Raw genomic sequence first — 22,341 nt, 5'->3', positions numbered from 1 at the left:
TAATATATACATTGCTGTATATATTACTGGCGGTACTTTGGGGGTTATTCTAGTTCACTTGCAAAGGCACAATCACTCTCTTATGGACAAAACCATGTGCACTGCAGGTGGGGCTGATGTAACATGTGCAGAGAGTTACATTTGGGTGTTTCATTGTTTCTGTGCAGGGTAAATACTGGCTGTTTTTATTTTTACACTGCAAAATAGATATCAGTTTGAAGGACAAACCCCACCCAAATCTAACTCTCTCTGCACATGTTACATCAGCCCCACCTGCAGTGCATATGGTTTTGTCCATTAGAGAGTGATTGTGACTTTGCGAGTGAACTAGAATAACCCTTGTGTAGTTTCACGGCGCCAGTATGTCTGAGGCCCCTTGCGGGGCTCGCTTCGCTCGCCCACGCTATTTAAAATCAACTCCATGCCAACATGGATAGTGGAGGTATGAACTATCCATGTTGGCATGGTGTTAAGTTACTTTTTTAACATAGTTTGTGGCGAGCGTAGAACCCGGAAGTAGCAAGGCGCCATGAAACTACACAAGTACCTTACTGGCTTATGTGTCATTGGTGCCCAGTGGTACAGTAATATACTGTATACATTGCTGGCATGTGCCACAATGCATATATCACTGCCTTAAAACAACTTCATTGGTGGTCAGTGGCGTTATCTCCACACAGCAGGAGCAGGGAGCACGCAAGTCAGCCGGGGGCGGGGCTTTCTGGTGGGGGGCTGGGCGTCACTGAGAAGCTGAGAGAAGCTGTCACTTTGCAGCCGCAGCGTTGGAGCCGGAGGAGAGGCAGGCAGCGTTGGAGAGGGGAGGGGTAAGTATGAACAGGGGGAGGGAGCTGGCTGTCAGCTGGACTGAAAGACATTCATCTTTCAGCCCGGCTGCTGTACACACTTGGCGATGATGGCTGAAAAACCAGCCATCATCGCTAGGTTTACACGCAGCCCAATACACACAACCCTAATAATACACAGCCCTAATACACAGCTACAGTATATATATACATATCACTGGACTTAAATGGCAGTACCACTGGACTGAATTTATGCAGCAGTATCACCAGACTGGACCAAACAGAAGAAACAATGGATTTTTATGGGAACACAGGACACCAGCAGCACTAGGCAGCACAGGACACCAGCAGCACTAGGCAGCACAGGACACCAGTAGGACTACACTAGGCAGCACAAGACACTAGCAGCACTACACTAGGAATCCCAGGACACCAGCAGCACTAGGCAGCACAGGACACCAGCAGCACCACACTAGGCAGCACAGGACACCAACAGCACTAGGCAGCACAGAACACCAGCAGCACTAGGCAGCACAGCACACCAGCAGCACTAGGCAGCACAGGACACCAGCAGCACTAGGCAGCACAGGACACCAGCAGCACTAGGCAGCACAGGACACCAGCAGCACTACACTAGGCAGCACAGGACACCAGCAGCACCAGGCAGCACAGGACACCAGCAGCACTACACTAGGCAGCACAGGACACCAGCAGCACCAGGCAGCACAGGACACCAGCAGCACTACACTAGGCAGCACAAGACACCAGCAGCACAGGACACCAGCAGCACTAGGCAGCACAGGACACCAGCAGCACTAGGCAGCACAGGACACCAGCAGCACTAGGCAGCACAGGCACCAGTAGGACTACACTAGGCAGCACAGGACACTAGCAGCACTACACTAGGCATCCCAGGACACCAGCAGCACTAGGCAGCACAGGACACCAACAGCACTAGGCAGCACAGGACACCAGCAGCACCACACTAGGCAGCAAAAGACACCAACAGCACTAGGCAGCACAGGACACCTGCAGCACTAGGCAGCACAGGACACCTGCAGCACTAGGCAGCACAGGACACCAGCAGCACTAGGCAGCACAGGACACCAGCAACACTAGGCAGCACAGGACACCAGCAACACTAGGCAACACAGGACACCAGCAGCACTAGGCAGCACAGGACACCAGCAGCACTAGGCAGCACAGGACACCAGCAGCACCAGGCAGCACAGGACACCAGCAGCACTACACTAGGCAGCACAGGACACCAGCAGCACCAGGCAGCACAGGACACTAGCAGCACTACACTAGGCAGCACAGGACACCAGCAGCACTACACTAGGCAGCACAAGACACCAGCAGCACAGGACACCAGCAGCACTAGGCAGCACAGGACACCAGCAGCACTAGGCAGCACAGGACCCCAGCAGCACTACACTAGGCAGCACAGGACACCAGCAGCACTAGGCAGCACAGGACACCAGCAGCACTAGGCAGCACAGGACACCAGCAGCACTAGGCAGCACAGGACATCAGCAGCACTAGGCAGCACAGGACACCAGCAGCACTAGGCAGCACAGGACAACAGCAGCACTAGGCAGCACAGGACACCAGCAGCACTAGGCAGCACAGGCACCAGTAGGACTACACTAGGCAGCACAGGACACTAGCAGCACTACACTAGGCATCCCAGGACACCAGCAGCACTAGGCAGCACAGGACACCAGCAGCACCACACTAGGCAGCAAAAGACACCAACAGCACTAGGCAGCACAGGACACCTGCAGCACTAGGCAGCACAGGACACCTGCAGCACTAGGCAGCACAGGACACCAGCAGCACTAGGCAGCACAGGACACCAGCAACACTAGGCAGCACAGGACACCAGCAACACTAGGCAACACAGGACACCAGCAGCACTAGGCAGCACAGGACACCAGCAGCACTAGGCAGCACAGGACACCAGCAGCACCAGGCAGCACAGGACACCAGCAGCACTACACTAGGCAGCACAGGACACCAGCAGCACCAGGCAGCACAGGACACTAGCAGCACTACACTAGGCAGCACAGGACACCAGCAGCACAGGACACCAGCAGCACTACACTAGGCAGCACAAGACACCAGCAGCACAGGACACTAGCAGCACTAGGCAGCACAGGACCCCAGCAGCACTACACTAGGCAGCACAGGACACCAGCAGCACTAGGCAGCACAGGACACCAGCAGCACTAGGCAGCACAGGACACCAGCAGCACTAGGCAGCACAGGACACCAGCAGCACTAGGCAGCACAGGACATCAGCAGCACTAGGCAGCACAGGACACCAGCAGCACTAGGCAGCACAGGACAACAGCAGCACTAGGCGGCACAGGACACCAGCAGCACAGAACACCGGCAGCACAGGACACCAGCAGCACTAGGCAGTACAAGACACCAGCAGCACAGGACACCAGCAGCACAGGACACCAGCAGCACTAGACAGCACAGGACACCAGCAGCACTAGGCAGCACAGGACACCAGCAGCACTACACTAGGCAGCACAGGACACCAGCAGCACCAGGCAGCACAGGACACCAGCAGCACTAGGCAGCACAGGACACCAGCAGCACTAGGCAGCACAGGACCCCAGCAGCACTGGGCAGCACAAGACACCAGCAGCACAGGACACCAGCAGCACTAGGGAGCACAGGACACCAGCAGCAGAGGACACCAGCAGCACTAGGCAGCACAGGACACCAGCAGCACAGGACACCGGTAGCACTAGGAAGCACAGGACTAGACTTTTCTACACCAGGATGCCACCCCCACAGACCACCAGATAACCGCCACCCAGTACCCTCTCCAATGCCGGAGTGAAGATGGTAGTGATAGCGTGGGGCTTATATAGAGTCTGGATCCTGCGAGATCTGATGGTGGGATGATGATATTTCGGGGTGTCCTGAGACCCGAGCCTGGCCAGAATCCCAGAACAGTGCTCGGGTCTGTACTCGAATTGGGGGTGTTCGGGTTTATCCAAACCTGCTCACCCCGTCTACATCCTCTGGCATCATCTTATGCAGCCATGGCATCAGATAGGTATTACCATACTTGGCACTTGGTAATGGCACATGCGTATGGAAACCTAAGTTATCTATATACTATATACATGCGTGTCACACACCAGGATCTCACCTCTGGGCCTCATCTTCCCTGTACTCTGAGAGTCCGCACTTCGCCAGCGCAGTTTTCGATGACCAGGCCTCAACCGGCGTTCCTCCCCATGACGATTCCACAAGTCCTATGGGATATTTCAGCCGATGTGCCAAATGGCGGCCAAACAGCCAGCAGACAGCAGAAAAATAGGTGAAATCCCCTTCTCCAAGGTTTTCTTTTCTCAAGACACAGAAATAACAGAGATTATTGAAAAGCCAAGAATGCGACCACTGAATGCTGGGTAATTTCCGCTTTATTGGAAGATTCCTTACGAGCAGTTGGGACTGACCACGCCAAGTCCACTCTCGCCAGGTCCTGAAGTTCTACATCGGCTGTTACTAGCGCCGCCGTGAATAACCGGACATTGGGGTAATGTGAAGCTTTCGCCAGCTCACTGCTAGCGTTGGAAATCTGTTTAAGAGAAGATATCCATAAGGGCCGTATTCTATGTCTGACCAGTTCATACTAGGTGGCGAGATAATTATGGGTGCCCAGGACCCTCCTCTATTGAAATAACAGGAGGAATCACATGCAGGTTTAGATGGACTATGGAGGTGACTAGGGGGACTCCTGGGCATCTTTTAGATGGACTATGGGGGTGACTAGGGGGACGCCTGGGCATCTTTTAGATGGACTATGGGGGTGACTAGGGTGACACCTGGGTGTATAGTTTTAGATGGATTATTGGGGTGACTAGGGGGATGCCTGGGTGTCTAGTTTCAGACGGACTATGGGGGTGACTGGGGGAAACCTGGGCATCTAGTTTTAGACTGACTATGGGGTGACTAGGGGGACACCTGGGCATCTAGTTTTAGACGGACTATGGGGGTGACTGGGGGATACCTGGGCCTCTAGGTTTAGCCGGACTATGGGGGTGACTAGGGGGACACCTGGGTGTATAGTTTTAGATGGGTTATGGGGGTGACTAGAGGGACATCTGGGCATCTATTTTTAGATGGACTATGGGGGTGACTAGGGGGATACCTGGGCATTTAGCTTTAGATGGACTATGGGGGTGACTAGGGTGACACCTGGGTGTATAGTTTTAGATGGATTATTGGGGTGACTAGGGGGACACCTTGGTGTATAGTTTTAGATGGATTATGGGGGTGACTAGAGGGACATCTGGGCATCTATTTTTAGACGGATTATGGGGGTGACTAGGGGGACACCTGGGCATCTAGTTTTAGACGGACTATGTGGGTGACTAGGGGGACACCTGGGCATCTAGTTTTAGACGGATTATGGGGTAACTAGAGGGACGCCTGGGCATCTAGTTTTAGACGGACTATGTGGGTGACTAGGGGGACACCTGGGCATCTAGTTTTAGACGGATTATGGGGTAACTAGAGGGATGCCTGGGCATCTAGTTTTAGACGGACTATGGGGGTGACTAGGGGAACACCTGGGTGTCTAGATTTAGATGGGTGATTGGCCCGACGAGTGCTGACCCGTCATATGTGTGAACCAGAAAAGTCCATTTAAAATGACATCACATTTAGGTGAAACGGGTTCAGTGTGAAGGGTACCAACCCAGTAATAAACTGGTTATATTCCGGTTCCAACATGCAATGTGAAAGGGGTTTAGCTTGCTCAGACCCGTTTAAGAAACATTTTAAAATCCTGGGTCAGAGCCGGGTTTGCGATGTGAAAGCGGTATTAGTTTGTCCCTGTGATAAGGAGACCCAAAGTGACATGAAAGTCATTAGCTGTCCCTCTCGGTACCTGGGACACAGTCATCTCCATATTACTCTGTCCGCTGCAAATCCAGACATCGCCAAACAGGACGTCCTCCAAGTGGATGCTTGTGACCTCTTGCTTGTAGTTTTGCTGGGCCACCAAGTGGTAGGGCCCCCCGTGATCCATCGGGTTCAGCAGGACCTTCCAGATGCCCACATCTCCAGATCGGAGAGGAGACAGAGAGAGATAAGTAATGGGGTGTACGACAAGATGGCGACACGAGATTTTCTATATTTTCTAAATGTATTTCCTTTTTTTTAACTTACCGTCCTCAGCAATCACGCGGACTGCGATTGGGAACAAAGTGAACCATTCAAGGGTACGTGCTACACTTATTGGGGGGCTTTGTTGACAGGTGTCGGCATTGACATAAAATTGTCAACCTTTTTCCATGTCAACATTTTGCTTGTGTCGACCTTTTATCAATATCCTACAGTATTCAGGAAATTAACGACAATTATGGCGTCTATGTACTAAGGACCTTATTCAGGTCCATTCGCAGTGGCCTTTCTTTCGCACGGGGTCGATGTTTTTTCAATGCACATGGGCATGCGCTGGGTGCGTGCGGCCACGGCGAACAGATTCGCCGGGTGCACGGGCCCAACCTTGTGGCCGATGGGCGGGGTGGAGGGCGGGGGTACCCATGTGCGTTCCGATGAGTACTCATAGGTGTTCCCATGGTAATCGCCCAGTGACGTATGCGCTGGGGGCGGGCAGCTGACATCACCGGATATCAGCGGCCCGCCCACTTCCCTCAGAATGTGCACACGGATGTAAGGTTGCTCTGAGCACGTTCCATTCCCCCCACGCGCTGCGACTGGGCGGCGGCCAGGCCACCATTCGCAAGGCGGGGTTTGGTGGACTTCCAAGGCTGCGATTTCACAACTGGAATACCCCCCAAGTCTTGGAGAGAGATAACGTGCCTGGATGGAGGTAACGTACCAATCCACCAGCCCCTAACTGTCATTTTTCAAACAGGTTTTAACATTCTAGAAGTTGTTTGGTTGGTATTTTATCTCTCTCCAAGGCTTAGGACATCGACCCTTTAATCTCCATCCACTTAATTTCTTTCCTAAGGGTATATTTACTTACAGTGATTTCTGTCGATGTTGAACGATATGTTACTTTTTTGGGGGGCGGGGGTGATGATGTTTGATTCAAAATAGACCTTAAATCGATGTTGAAATTCTGGGACTAGAACACACATTTACTAACATTTAAAACTGAATATAAAAATGAATCTTTTAGCAATGGAACCCAACACTGATCAAAAACGATTTTAAAGACAGGATTATATGCAACAAAAAAAAGCTTGAAATATGCATGAAAAATACTTAAAATATGCATGAAAAGTGTTAAAATATGCTACGTTAAATAATAAAAAAAAGTAATTTTTAACTTATTTATCTAAAAATCAGCATACAATTAGTTGCAAGTAAACCTCAAAAATAGGCCCACAGCATCTGCAGATGTCTAGTGTTATAAACAGGACTTTTTTCTTCCTCGCCGCTACAATATACTGCAGCGTCCAAAGCTCTTCTTGCATCAACTACACGGACCCTCATCTCCAGCGCCGATGGATCAAATGTCAGCACAGCGTGTGAGGGCGGCGCAGTGGAAGGCTTCAGGGGCAGAACTCTGGGAGGCAATGGAGTCATCTGCCGCCGGGCTCCTGCTGCCAAGGGGGCACCTCTCCTCCCCAATTAGTTTAAATCAGTTAATGAAAGCCATTGATATCCCTTCTATAGCTGAGTTCTGAAATACTGTATATATGTGTTCTCTCTCTCTCTCTATATATATATATATATATATGTGTGTGTGTGTGTGTGTGTGTATTAAACACAAATATTTCAGAACAGACACATGTGTATGTATGTGTGTGTGGTGGGGGGGGGGGGCACCAATATATATCTTGCCTCCGGGCAATTGTGACAAACTTACGCCACTGGAAGGCTTCCTCCCTGCACTGCATACTCACGGTGACACAGCATTTCCTCCGCGCCGTGTGATGTCACAACCCTTCTGCCCGCCTCCTCTGCTGCAGAAGTCTGTCTCTTGGTGTAAAGTCCCAGGCCAGGGGCAAGCAAAGGTTCAGGAGCTTCGTAATGGCATCCGCCCTGACTGACTTTTATCAACATGGATTGGCAGCCTAGAGCAGTGTCAGACATAGCCAAGGTTCCCTACACTGCGCACATATTGCCCCGGCCTGCACACTTTACCACTACCTGGCCAGCAGCAACAAGGCAAAGCAGTGCTGTGACTTGCCGGTGGGAAGGGGGCAGGGCCTAAAATATGCACCATCACTAGCTTTTAGATAAAATATGCAATAACCAGTGAGAATGGGCAAAATATGCAAATGCATATAATCCTGTCTCTACTCTTTACATAGATCCGTAAGTCTCTACCAGTGGGGCCCCATCCCAGCGTGGTCCCATGCACAGTCCAATAAAACAAGTGGCCACTGTACCATTGATGATCACAGCCGTCTTCAGGACAGATTCCATCCCTTGCAGAAGAGAGACCGTTACCTGGGCTCCCACCTCTCCGTACCCCCAGACCAGGGCTTGGGCTGGCTTCTGCTGCAATACCATATGGTCCCCATAGTAGGACGCAAACCTGAACGTAGCACCTGGAATACACAAATACAATGTATCACTTACTGTACTGTCACATCTACAATGTATCACTTACTGTACTGTCACATCTACAATGTATCACTTACTGTACTGTCACATCTACAATGTATCACTTACTGTACTGTCACATCTACAATGTATCACTTACTGTACTGTCACATCTACAATGTATCACTTAATGTACTGTCACATCTACAATGTATCACTTACTGTACTGTCACATCTACAATGTATCACTTACTGTACTGTCACATCTACAATGTATCACTTACTGTACTGTCACATCTACAATGTATCATTTACTGTACTGTCACATCTACAATGTATCACTTACTGTACTGTCACATCTACAATGTATCACTTACTGTACTGTCACATCTACAATGTATCACTTACTGTACTATCACATCTACAATGTATCACTTACTGTACTGTCACATCTACAATGTATCACTTACTGTACTGTCACATCTACAATGTATCACTTACTGTACTGTCACATCTACAATGTATCACTTACTGTACTGTCACATCTACAATGTATCATTTACTGTACTGTCACATCTACAATGTATCACGTACTGTACTGTCACATCTACAATGTATCACTTACTGTACTGTCACATCTACAATGTATCACTTACTGTACTATCACATCTACAATGTATCACTTACTGTACTGTCACATCTACAATGTATCACTTACTGTACTGTCACATCTACAAAGTATCACTTACTGTACTGTCACATCTACAATATTATCACAAAATATGGGCACAGGTTGTGCGTGATTATGGCATTACAAGACACATTAAAGCTGTCCCTTTAAAAATATTATCGCTTTAAATGCATTGGCTAAATCACAGCTCATTACCTTAATCCCATTGTCTGGCTATGGGTCATGTGACACTAGAGTGACCAACCGTCACGGTTTGCCCGGGACTGTCCTGATTTTGACCTCCTAAATCCCGCGTCCCGGCCAAACCCATCCCGGGACGCAGAAAGTCCAGTTTTAACTAAATAAAATTGTTGGTGTTGTTGGTGATGGGACGGACAGCTCACTGCTCTCTATCCGGCCGCACAGCATTAGACTTGGAGTGTGGGAGGGGAAGCTGATACGCCGCTGCCTCCCATTGGTTAGTTCGGCCGCCGCATGACCGCGTCCCCTCCCACTCTCCCAGTAATGCTTTGCAGCCAGCCAGGGCGGGTGCGGCCGGTCACAGTCAGGCAGCATTACTGGGAGCGCCGCGTTAATGACCTGCTGCTGCCTTTGCTGGTGAGCCCCTGGCCTGGCGTGACTGAAGGCGGTGACCCCAAGGCTGCTGGAGTCTGCGAGTCGACTCTCTGTCTGCTGAGACTGTCAGTCTGCTCTGCATCTGCTGCGACGGACGGTGTGCTGCTGAGTGTGCCACCCTGCCCCTGCCTGTGTGCGCTGCTTTGTATATGCGGCCGGGTGAGTCACTCTGACTCTGAGAGTCGAGATAAATCATAAAAAGGTCTATATTCTTTCCGGGGGGGGGGGTTTGTCGAGCCCGCGACCCGGGGGGGGGGGGGGGTGTTGTCGAGCCCGCGACCCGGGGGGGGGGGGGGGGTTGTCGAGCCCCGCGACCCCCTTTCCCCCTGTCCCGGGTTGGCCCTTTGGAAAGTTGGTCACCCTATGGCTCACTGCCCACATGACAGTTGTTACACACACACCTCGTGCCTCATTCTCCCAGATCTTCCCTGTATAATACTCTGCAGCGTACAGACACCTGGACGCTTCTCTGTAACTCATATAACTTGCTAGACGAGGACAAGATGTCACCGCCTCAGTGAATATCTTCCCTCTCTGGTATTGCTCGGTTAAGAGGAAACTTTGACCCCAAAGAACCGAAGTGGACTGACATATAAAGGACCTTATTCAGATCCATACGTAGGGCCGCCTTCGTTCGCATGGGGCCGATGGTTGTTGTTTGCGCGTGCACATTTCTGCGCATGTGTATGCGCTGGGTGCGTGCGGTCACAGCAAACTGTTCACTGGGTGCACGCAGCTATCCTTGCCGGTGGAGGGGGAAGGTGCGTGGGGCGGCTCATGAGACTTCTCATGCTAATAGGCTGATGACGCGGGTGCAGGGGCGGGGCAGCTGACATCACTGGATGCCAGCTGCCCCGCCCTCTTCCCAACTGAATGTTGCTGTGAGCAGCTTTAGATCTGTGTGTACCGCGACCATTGAATGATGTGGGAGTTTCACCGCCGGCTGCCAATGGATGTTTATGTAACACGTCTATTTACATGTTGTGCGACCGTAAGTATGCGCCGTGCGAATGGTGGGCCAGAGTTCCACCGCCGGCTGCCAATGGATGTTTATGTAACACATCTATTTACATGTTGTGCGACCGTAAGTACGCGCCGTGCGAATGGTGGGCCAGAGTTCCACCGCCGGCTGCCAATGGATGTTTATGTAACACATCTATTTACATGTTGTGCGACCGTAAGTACGCGCCGTGCGAATGGTGGGCCAGAGTTCCACCGCCGGCTGCCAATGGATGTTTATGTAACACATCTATTTACATGTTGTGCGACCGTAAGTACGCACCGTGCGAATGGTGGGCCAGAGTTCCACCGCCGGCTGCCAATGGATGTTTATGTAACATATCTATTTACATGTTGTGCGACCGTAAGTACGTGCCTTGCGAATGGTGGGCCAGAGTTCCACCGCCGGCTGCCAATGGATGTTTATGTAACACATCTATTTACATGTTGTGCGACCGTAAGTACGCACCGTGCGATGGTGGGCCAGAGTTCCACCGCCGGCTGCCAATGGATGTTTATGTAACACATCTATTTACATGTTGTGCGACCGTAAGTACGCACCGTGCGAATGGTGGGCCAGAGTTCCACCGCCGGCTGCCAATGGATGTTTATGTAACACATCTATTTACATGTTGTGCGACCGTAAGTACGCGCCTTGCGAATGGTGGGCCAGAGTTCCACCGCCGGCTGCCAATGGATGTTTATGTAACACATCTATTTACATGTTGTGCGACCGTAAGTACGCGCCGTGCGAATGGTGGGCCAGAGTTCCACCGCCGGCTGCCAATGGATGTTTATGTAACACATCTATTTACATGATGTGCGACCGTAAGTACGCGCAGTGCGATGGTGGGCCAGAGTTCCACCGCCGGCTGCCAATGGATGTTTATGTAACACATCTATTTACATGTTGTGCGACCGTAAGTACGCGCCGTGCGAATGGTGGGCCAGAGTTCCACCGCCGGCTGCCAATGGATGTTTATGTAACACATCTATTTACATGTTGTGCGACCGTAAGTACGCGCCGTGCGAATGGTGGGCCAGAGATCCACCGCCGGCTGCCAATGGATGTTTATGTAACACATCTATTTACATGTTGTGCGACCGTAAGTACGCGCCGTGCGAATGGTGGGCCAGAGTTCCACCGCCGGCTGCCAATGGATGTTTATATAACACATCTATTTACATGATGTGCGACCGTAAGTACGCGCCGTGCGAATGGTGGGCCAGAGTTCCACCGCCGGCTGCCAATGGATGTTTATGTAACACATCTATTTACATGTTGTGCGACCGTAAGTACGCGCAGTGCGAATGGTGGGCCACAGTTCCATCGCCGGCTGCCAATGGATGTTTATGTAACACATCTATTTACATGTTGTGCGACCGTAAGTACCCGCCGTGCGAATGGTGGGCCAGAGTTCCACCGCCGGCTGCCAATGGATGTTTATGTAACACATCTATTTACATGTTGTGCGACCGTAAGTACGCGCCGTGCCAATGGTGGGCCAGAGTTCCATCGCCGGCTGCCAATGGATGTTTATGTAACACATCTATTTACATGTTGTGCGACCGTAAGTACCCGCCGTGCGAATGGTGGGCCAGAGTTCCACCGCCGGCTGCCAATGGATGTTTATGTAACACATCTATTTACATGTTGTGCGACCGTAAGTACGCGCCGTGCCAATGGTGGGCCAGAGTTCCACCGCCGGCTGCCAATGGATGTTTATGTAAAACATCTGTTTACATGTTGTGCGACCGTAAGTACGCGCCGTGCGAATGGTGGGCCAGAGTTCCACCGCCGGCTGCCAATGGATGTTTATGTAACACATCTATTTACATGTTGTGCGACCGTAAGTACGCGCCGTGCGAATGGTGGGCCAGAGTTCCACCGCCGGCTGCCAATGGATGTTTATGTAACACATCTATTTACATGTTGTGCGACCGTAAGTACGCGCCATGCGAATGGTGGGCCAGAGTTCCCCCGCCGGCTGCCAATGAATGTTTATGTAACACACCTATTTACATGATGTGCGACCGTAAGTACACGCCGTGCGAATGGTGGGCCAGAGTTCCACCGCCGGCTGCCAATGGATGTTTATGTAACACATCTATTTACATGTTGTGCGACCGTAAGTACGCGCAGTGCGAATGGTGGGCCAGAGTTCCCCCGCCGGCTGCCAATGGATGTTTATGTAACACATCTATTTACATGATGTGCGACCGTAAGTACACGCCGTGCGAATGGTGGGCCAGAGTTCCACCGCCGGCTGCCAATGGATGTTTATGTAACACATCTATTTACATGTTGTGCGACCGTAAGTACGCGCAGTGCGAATGGTGGGCCAGAGTTCCACCGCCGGTTGCCAATGGATGTTTATGTAAAACATCTATTTACATGTTGTGCGACCGTAAGTACGCGCCGTGCGAATGTTGGGCCAGAGTTCCACCGCCGGCTGCCAATGGATGTTTATGTAACACATCTATTTACATGTTGTGCGACCGTAAGTACGCGCCGTGCGAATGGTGGGCCAGAGTTCCACCGCCGGCTGCCAATGGATGTTTATGTAAAACATCTATTTACATGTTGTGCGACCGTAAGTACGCACCGTGCGAATGGTGGGCCAGAGTTCCACCGCCGGCTGCCAATGGATGTTTATGTAAAACATCTATTTACATGTTGTGCGACCGTAAGTACGCGCCGTGCGAATGGTGGGCCAGAGTTCCACCGCCGGCTGCCAATGGATGTTTATGTAACACATCTATTTACATGTTGTGCGACCGTAAGTACGCGCAGTGCGATGGTGGGCCAGAGTTCCACCGCCGGCTGCCAATAGATGTTTATGTAACACATCTGTTTACATGTTGTGCGACCGTAAGTACGCGCAGTGCGAATGGTGGGCCAGAGTTCCACCGCCGGCTGCCAATAGATGTTTATGTAACAAATCTGTTTACATGTTGTGCGACTGTAAGTACACGCCGTGCGAATGGTGGGCCAGAGTTCCACCGCCGGCTGCCAATGGATGTTTATGTAACACATCTATTTACATGTTGTGCGACCGTAAGTACGCGCAGTGCGATGGTGGGCCAGAGTTCCACCTCCGGCTGCCAATGGATGTTTATGTAACACATCTGTTTACATGTTGTGCGACCGTAAGTACGCGCAGTGCGAATGGTGGGCCAGAGTTCCACCGCCGGCTGCCAATAGATGTTTATGTAACACATCTGTTTACATGTTGTGCGACCGTAAGTACACGCCGTGCGAATGGTGGGCCAGAGTTCCACCGCTGGCTGCCAATGGATGTTTATGTAACACATCTATTTACATGTTGTGCGACCGTAAGTACGCGCCGTGCGAATGGTGGGCCAGAGTTCCACCGCCGGCTGCCAATGGATGTTTATGTAACACATCTATTTACATGTTGTGCGACCGTAAGTACGCGCAGTGCGATGGTGGGCCAGAGTTCCACCGCCGGCTGCCAATGGATGTTTATGTAACACATCTATTTACATGTTGTGCGACCGTAAGTACGCGCAGTGCGATGGTGGGCCAGAGTTCCACCGCCGGCTGCCAATGGATGTTTATGTAACACATCTGTTTACATGTTGTGCGACCGTAAGTACACGCCGTGCGAATGGTGGGCCAGAGTTCCACCAGCGGCTGCCAATGGATGTTTATGTAACACATCTGTTTACATGTTGTGCGACCGTAAGTACACGCCGTGCGAATGGTGGGCCAGAGTTCCACCGCCGGCTGCCAATGGATGTTTATGTAACACATCTATTTACATGTTGTGCGACCGTAAGTACGCGCCGTGCGAATGGTGGGCCAGAGTTCCACCGCCGGCTGCCAATGGATGTTTATGTAACACATCTATTTACATGTTGTGCGACCGTAAGTACGCGCAGTGCGATGGTGGGCCAGAGTTCCATCGCCGGCTGCCAATGGATGTTTATGTAACACATCTGTTTACATGTTGTGCGACCGTAAGTACACGCCGTGCGAATGGTGGGCCAGAGTTCCACCGCCGGCTGCCAATGGATGTTTATGTAACACATCTATTTACATGTTGTGCGACCGTAAGTACGCGCCGTGCGAATGGTGGGCCAGAGTTCCACCATTCGCAAAGCGGGATCTGGTTAACTGGCAAGGATGCAAATTCGCATCTGAGGGATTTAGCCCCAAAATGTCCGGGATTTCAAACTCGGGATTGAAGGATCCAGGCATGCGGCCTGCGCAGCTTGATTCAGTCGTAGGTCACACTGCGCAGGCTGCAGCGCTACACCACCAGCGCCAGAACTCGCTCACTGCCGGCTTCCCCCATCCACATACATCATACCCGCCGCCTGACTGCTGCCACCTGCCCCCTACACCGCTCCTCAGAAGTAAGTGATGGTGGCGCCGGAACCCGCTAGCCACCAGGCCTCCCCCAGCCGCACGCATAATACCCGCTGCCTGCCTCTGCCCCGCTGCCTCCTGCTCCCCAAAAGTGAGTCAGTGTGGGGCACAGGGGCAATATTTTTAGGGATGCCAATCCTGGGATCCCGAGAATCCTGGGATTGAGCATTTTTCAATCCCTATTCCCGGGATTGAAAAAAATGCCCGGGGATTGGCATCCCTACCCTGTACCCAGCAGTTGGTTAGATGGGCAAAAATCGTGTATGGACCATAAGATCACACAACCGGTTTGTATGTTATTCCCATGTTCATGTGAGTCTCCTCCAGGTGCCCCAGTTTCCACACACCGAAAACATGCTGGTAGGATAATTAGCTGCTGGCAGAAGCTGGACCATATTGTGTCCTATATTGTGTCCTATATTGTGTCCTATATTGTGTCCTATAGTGTCCTATGTGTACCCTATGTGTCCTATATTGTGTCCTATGTGTCCTATATTGTGTCCTATTGTGTCCTATATTGTGTCCTATTGTGTCCTATATTGTGTCCTATATTGTGTCCTATTGTGTCCTATATTGTGTCCTATATTGTGTCCTATATTGTGTCCTATATTGTGTCCTATATTGTGTCCTATTGTGTCCTATTGTGTCCTATATTGTGTCCTATATTGTGTCCTATATTGTGTCCTATTGTGTCCTATATTGTGTCCTATTGTGTCCTATATTGTGTCCTATATTGTGTCCTATATTGTGTCCTATGTGTCCTATAGTGTACCCTATGTGTCCTATATTGTGTCCTATGTGTCCTATATTGTGTCCTATTGTGTCCTATATTGTGTCCTATTGTGTCCTATATTGTGTCCTATATTGTGTCCTATGTGTCCTATTGTGTCCTATGTGTCCTATATTGTGTCCTATATTGTGTCCTATTGTGTCCTATATTGTCCTATATTGTGTCCTATTGTGTCCTCTATTGTGTCCTATATTGTGTCCTATGTCTACTATTGTGTCCTATATTGTGTCCTATGTGTCCTATTGTGTCCTATGTCTACTATTGTGTCCTATTGTGTCCTATATTGTGTCCTATTGTGTCCTATGTGTCCTATATTGTGTCCTATGTGTCCTATTGTGTCCTATGTGTCCTATTGTGTCCTATGTGTACTATTGTGTCCTATTGTGTCCTATATTGTGTCCTATTGTGTCCTATGTGTCCTATATTGTGTCCTATGTGTCCTATTGTGTCCTATTGTGTCCTATTGTGTCCTATATTGTGTCCTATTGTGTCCTTTGTGTCCTATGTGTCCTATATTGTGTCCTATTGTGTCCTATGTGTCCTATTGTGTCCTATATTGTGTCCTATGTGTCCTATATTGTGTCCTATTGTGTCCTATGTGTCCTATATTGTGTCCTTTGTGTCCTATGTGTCCTATATTGTGTCCTATATTGTGTCCTTTGTGTCCTATATTGTGTCCTATATTGTGTCCTATTGTGTCCTATATTGTGTCCTATTGTGTCCTATATTGTGTCCTATGTGTCCTATTGTGTCCTATATTGTGTCCTATATTGTGTCCTATATTGTGTCCTATTGTGTCCTATATTGTGTCCTATATTGTGTCCTATTGTGTCCTATTGTGTCCTATATTGTGTCCTATTGTGTCCTATATTGTGTCCTATATTGTCTCCTATTGTGTCCTATATTGTGTCCTTTGTGTCCTATTGTGTCCTATTGTGTCCTATGTGTCCTATATTGTGTCCTATATTGTGTCCTATTGTGTCCTATATTGTGTCCTATTGTGTCCTATATTGTGTCCTATGTGTCCTATTGTGTCCTATATTGTGTCCTATATTGTGTCCTATATTGTGTCCTATTGTGTCCTATATTGTGTCCTATATTGTGTCCTATTGTGTCCTATTGTGTCCTATATTGTGTCCTATTGTGTCCTATATTGTGTCCTATATTGTCTCCTATTGTGTCCTATATTGTGTCCTTTGTGTCCTATTGTGTCCTATTGTGTCCTATGTGTCCTATATTGTGTCCTATGTGTCCTATTGTGTCCTATATTGTGTCCTATATTGTGTCCTATTGTGTCCTATATTGTGTCCTATGTGTCCTATTGTGTCCTATATTGTGTCCTATGTGTCCTATTGTGTCCTATATTGTGTCCTATATTGTGTCCTATTGTGTCCTATATTGTGTCCTATTGTGTCCTATTGTGTCCTATATTGTGTCCTATTGTGTCCTATATTGTGTCCTATATTGTGTCCTATTGTGTCCTATATTGTGTCCTATGTGTCCTATATTGTGTCCTTTGTGTCCTATTGTGTCCTATTGTGTCCTATTTGTCCTATATTGTGTCCTATGTGTCCTATTGTGTCCTATGTGTCCTATTGTGTCCTATTGTGTCCTATATTGTGTCCTATATTGTGTCCTATATTGTGTATGTGTGCGTCATAGTGAATAAAGGGGTAGATTTGTGAATAATTGTTATTTATGAAGGAGGAGAACTGTGCCAGGGCCTCTGTCATTGAGGGATATTCAATGAACCTGAGGCGAGAAGTGCCGATAGCTCGCCGTCAGAGTACTCTACGCCCTCCCCTTCACTCGCTGTTTTCACCTCGCTGGTTCCCTTCGGCCCATTAAAACATCTGGGGTTGGCCACAAAATGCAGTGGACTGGCTGCCTTTGCGGCGAGCCTCGCACGTTTACAGGAATCCTCCCTTACATTGAATATGGGGAGGGACTGTGAGGGGTTTGACGGGGAGGATGGCTTGTTATTTGGCTTACAAACCCCCTCACTGGCTGCATTGAATACTGACCATTATCAGCGCGGCTGACTACAAGACAGCAGAGGGCAATATATGTGCGGTCAGTAGCGCTGACAACTCCGCAGAGTTGCCTACCCTCCCGCATTTAGCGGGAGTCTCCCGATTTTTAATAGAGCCTCCCGGGGCCCCGCAAACCTTGCTCTACCTCCCGCTTTTTATGGGTCCCAGCATGAAAACCCGTATTGCGCATGCGCGAGTAGGTAGCTTGCTGGCTGTTTGAAGTCGGGAAGCGTACGCTGGTAACCTCACTATGTAGAAGCCAGCCCGCCCTAGCGCTTTTATAGGTAGCGGGCGGCCACCGTGGCTGCTCTGACAGGCAGCAAGAGGTCTATCTGCCACCTCCTGCTGCTGCTACAGCTGCCGCCGCCCGACCCGGCTGATGGCGCAGGGTGACAGCTGCTGCCGGACCAGTCTGTGGGCAGCCACAATCAGCTGGGAACCTCCGCCCTCCACACGCCCGGCAGCTCCGTGCCTGCGCTCCCCAGGGAAGAGGGGAAGGCTTCCGCATATGCCTGTCTGTCTCTACTCCCACACATTAGCGTCCTCCCAGCCCCAGAGACCGGAGCCTACCAGCCTCAGGCAGCACCACAATGTAGGTTATAATATACAGTGTGTATAAAGGGTGTGTAGGGTGGGTTAGTGATAGGTATGCATATTTGATGTGGGGGGAGGTGTGATAGTCATATATATTTGTAAAATGGAAGAGGGGGGTGGGGTTATAATAATATATGTATAATGGATGTGTGTGGGGGTTATATACATATATGTGTGGGTACTCTTTACCTAGAACGGCGCCCACGATGTCCATCGCGGTCATCGGGGGTAAAAAATCGCGGGCATCGCGGCCATTGAATGCACTAAAAATCGGGTGCGACGCGACCGACGCGATGCCCGCGATTTCCCATAGGGAACAATATTAAATTTCTCAATTGACCCGATTTTACTGTTCAATGCCTCAATTGACCCGATTTTCCATAGGAAACAATGTTAAATGGCCCACAGAGGCCAAATAGCCACCCTGAAGTGTGAAATGGCCCCCACAATTGTTAACGCCACCCCACGATCAACGTGAACCCGAAGCGTGGCAAGCGCAGCGAGCCCGCGAGGGGCGGCGGTACGCGTCCTACGACCTTTTCATACCCCCACTATCCACGTCGGTGTGGAGTTGAGAATAGAATAGTGTGGCGAGCGCAGCGAGCCACCGAGCCCGAAGCGTGGCGAGCGCAGCGTGCCCTGCGAGGGGACGAGGATACCTGTGAAGCCCGCGAAGGGACGCGTTTACCTGTGAAGGTATCCGTGTCCCCTCGCCACGCTTCGGGCTCGGTGGCTCGCTGCGCTCGCCACACTATTCTATTCTCAACTCCACGCCGACGTGGATAGTGGGGGTATGAAAAGGTCAGAGGACGCGTACCGCCGCCCCTCGCGGGCTCGCTTCGCTTGCCACGCTTCGGGTTGACGTTGATCGTGGGGTGGCGTTAACAATTGTGGGGGCCATTTCTGACTTTAGGGTGACTATTTGGTCTTTGTGGCCCATTTAACATTGTTTCCTATGGAAAAATCGCGGCCATTGAGCCATTGAACACTAAAATCGCGTCCAATCACACTTTTAACATTGATCCCTATGGGAAATCGCGGGCATCGCATCGCACCCGTTTTTTAGTGCATGCGATGGTCGCGATGGGCGCCGTTCTAGGTAAAGAGTACCTATGTATGTATTATGGATGTGGGGGGTAGGGGGTGATAGGCATTTACGTATAATGGATGGTGTGTGTGTGTGTGGGAGGGGGGGGGATTTTCATACGGGTGTGGTATGGGACTCCGACAGTCGGGATCCCGACAGTCATTATCCCGACGTTGGGATCCCGACTGCCCGGAGTCAGACAGCGTGGCGAGTGCAAAAAAGCCCCTTGCGGGCTCGCTGCGCTCGCTACACTGCGGGCACGGTGGCTCGCTACGCGAGCCACCTATTCTATTCTTTCTCTATAGGGTTAGGCTGCATGTGGGGGGTTAGGCTGACTGGATGGGGGAAGGGTTAGGGTTGGCTGCAAGTGAGGAAAGGGTGAGGTTAGGCTGACTGGTTGGGGGGGTTAGGTTTAGGCACTAGCGGGAGGGTTGGGGTTGGCTGCAGGTGGGGGGTAGGGTTATACTGCAGGAAAGGAGGGTTAGCAGGGGGAGGGTAAGTATAACTATACATGTTTGGATTTCCTCAATTGGGATGCTAGTGTCGGTATTCTGACCACCAGCATCCTGGCTGCCTGTCTTCCCTATTGTATCCCAGGGAATCTTATCATAGGGGTTGGTTCCAGAAGTGGTTTCAAAGAGAGATGAGGTGGGGGGTTGTCAGGTTATCAGACATGTATTGTGATATACGAGTACGAGATATGCGAGTCCGGTGGCCCTGTGGGATCCCAGCCACAGGCAAAACCATACCTAGGAAGTGACTGCCCGCTTAAAACCCTATATCCTGCCCATTATTGTCATTGCGCTGTGAGGTATGAGGGCTGGTGTAGTTTTGTGACATGATCTTTGCAGTTTAGGTAGGTGGATGTGTCTGCTTATGGCAGGATTATAATGGAGGGTAGATCTGGGGTCTGATTGTTAATGTAGTGTATATATTCCCCCCATACTTAAAGTTGCTAGCAAGCCTCTGCACCCCATCCCAGCAGACTGATCCATTCAGTGTTGTACCAGACCCTAATAATTGGTACGTTTTATGGGGCCTACACATGGCGAGATTTTTCTGAGCGATGCTAGATCGCTCAGCAAACAGCGCTACTCAGCACAGATCGCTTAGAAAATTGGCCGAAATCGCCTGTGTGTAGGCCCCATTAGAGCCAGCGTCCACAGCACTCTGTATGCATGACCATGGATGTTAAATAAGTACATAAATGACAGTGATATGAATGGAGTCATAGCTAATATGCTGTCAGGGGGCACGGCCATAGGAATAACATCAAATATTTACCATGTTTATCATTTGATGGCAACAAACATCGGAAATGCCACCATCGAAAGGTAAAAATACCACCATCGAAACATTAAAAATGGATAGTAGTGAAAAATTGCGATGCGATGTCCATCCCTAGTAAAATCTCCCTGAAACTAGTTTTCAAAAGTAGGCAAGTATGCAACTCCGACACCGGCAGCTGTGGGTATCAACAGTTGGGGGTGTAGCTGCCCATACACCACAACAGGGATTGCACTTTCCCTGGCCGCACCATCTGCCGGGGTGCACGTTAGTTCTCTGCGTCGATGCCGGCTGGAGGAGAGACACAGCGCATCAGCATTAAGCTGCGGGGGATCTGCCAGCGATCGCTGATGGGTTTTGACACCTCCAATTCGGCGCTGCGGCTTCCTGTGCCGCCTTGGTAAAGAGGCGAATCAGGAAGTGTTATCACGTGGGTATAATGCGTTTATCCCATAGTGCGGCCAGAGAGGTTGGGTTCAGCCACATAAAGCTGATCTAAGTAATAATAAGAATAATAATTGTATGTATATAGCGCTCTTTCTCCAATAGGACTCAAAAAATACAGTTTGAGCGCTCAAACGGGTCACTTTCTGCTTACCTCAGCTTGCCACCCTCCGAGAGGTGCAGCCGAAATGCTGGTGTCAGCAGGTCATTGTGAACAGCACAAACAATTGAATCTCACCTATGGAGTGTAAGATCCCCTGGGGCAGGGACTGATGTGAATGACAGGAATACGTCCTGTACAGAGCTACGGAGTATGTGTGCGCTATATAAATAGCTGGAATAACCACCCACACTGAATGCAGTGCTAGATGTATAAGCCACATACTGAGCCCTATGGACAATGTGCCAGGGTCTCCCTACCTGCAGCGCTGATCAGCGAGAGGAGGGGCAGCAGCAGCAGCAGTCTGATCCCAGGCATGGCTCCGGCACTTCTACTCTGTACACCAGGAAATGCAGCAGCCTCAGGAGGAGGGGACGGCTCGCACACCCTGCTGTGTATAGGACAGGGAAGTCACAGCAGCATCACAACACACACCAGGGGCGTGACTAGAATCTTGTGGGCCCCATAGCAGAATTTTTAAAGGGCCCCCTCCAGGAGGGTGAAGAAAAAAAGTGAGGGGAGTGAGAGACAAAGAGTGTGTCAGGGGAAAAGAGAGAGATAAAAATGAGGTGTGTGAGAGAGAGAGGGCTCATGGAAAAAGAGAGAATGAGAGAAAAAGGAGCGAGAGATAGAAGGTGTCAGGGAGAGAGAGGGACAGACAGAGTCAGGGAGAGAGTGCCAGAGAGAGAGAGAGAGTCAGGACGTAGATAGAGGGGTGCTATCTGATTACAGTACAAGCCATGGTGGGGGGTCAGGCGGACAGAAGATGGACAAAGGGGGAGGGGGACAAGTACTGACAGATAGTGCACCATATGGGGCATAAGTGGGGAGATGGATAGACAGGCAGAGAGCACCATATGGGGACATTTACAGTACAACATA

The 22,341-nt window shown here is 50.3% G+C and overlaps 1 protein-coding gene across 1 annotated transcript in view; it reads right to left on the bottom strand.

Moving 5' to 3' along the window:
• Positions 1 to 21,849, bottom strand: part of LOC146043134 (sialate O-acetylesterase-like) — a 39,627-nt gene extending 17,778 nt beyond the window's left edge. Inside the window, exons 1-5 of the mRNA XM_083163572.1 lie at positions 21,720 to 21,849; positions 8,207 to 8,368; positions 5,725 to 5,897; positions 4,272 to 4,410; positions 3,979 to 4,174 (exon numbers count right to left, since the gene is read on the bottom strand). Of these exons, the coding sequence (XP_083019698.1) occupies positions 3,979 to 4,174; positions 4,272 to 4,410; positions 5,725 to 5,897; positions 8,207 to 8,368; positions 21,720 to 21,777 (728 nt within the window). The 5' untranslated portion in view covers positions 21,778 to 21,849. The remainder of the gene's footprint in view (positions 1 to 3,978; positions 4,175 to 4,271; positions 4,411 to 5,724; positions 5,898 to 8,206; positions 8,369 to 21,719) is intronic.
• Positions 21,850 to 22,341: the final 492 nt, after the last annotated feature.

Source organism: Crinia signifera, chromosome 19, assembly GCF_055691185.1.
Source record: "Crinia signifera chromosome 19, ASM5569118v1, whole genome shotgun sequence".
Classification (NCBI taxonomy): Eukaryota; Metazoa; Chordata; class Amphibia; order Anura; family Myobatrachidae; genus Crinia; species Crinia signifera.
Note: the sequence above shows the minus strand (reverse complement) of the source record. Positions and strands in the feature narration are given on the sequence as shown.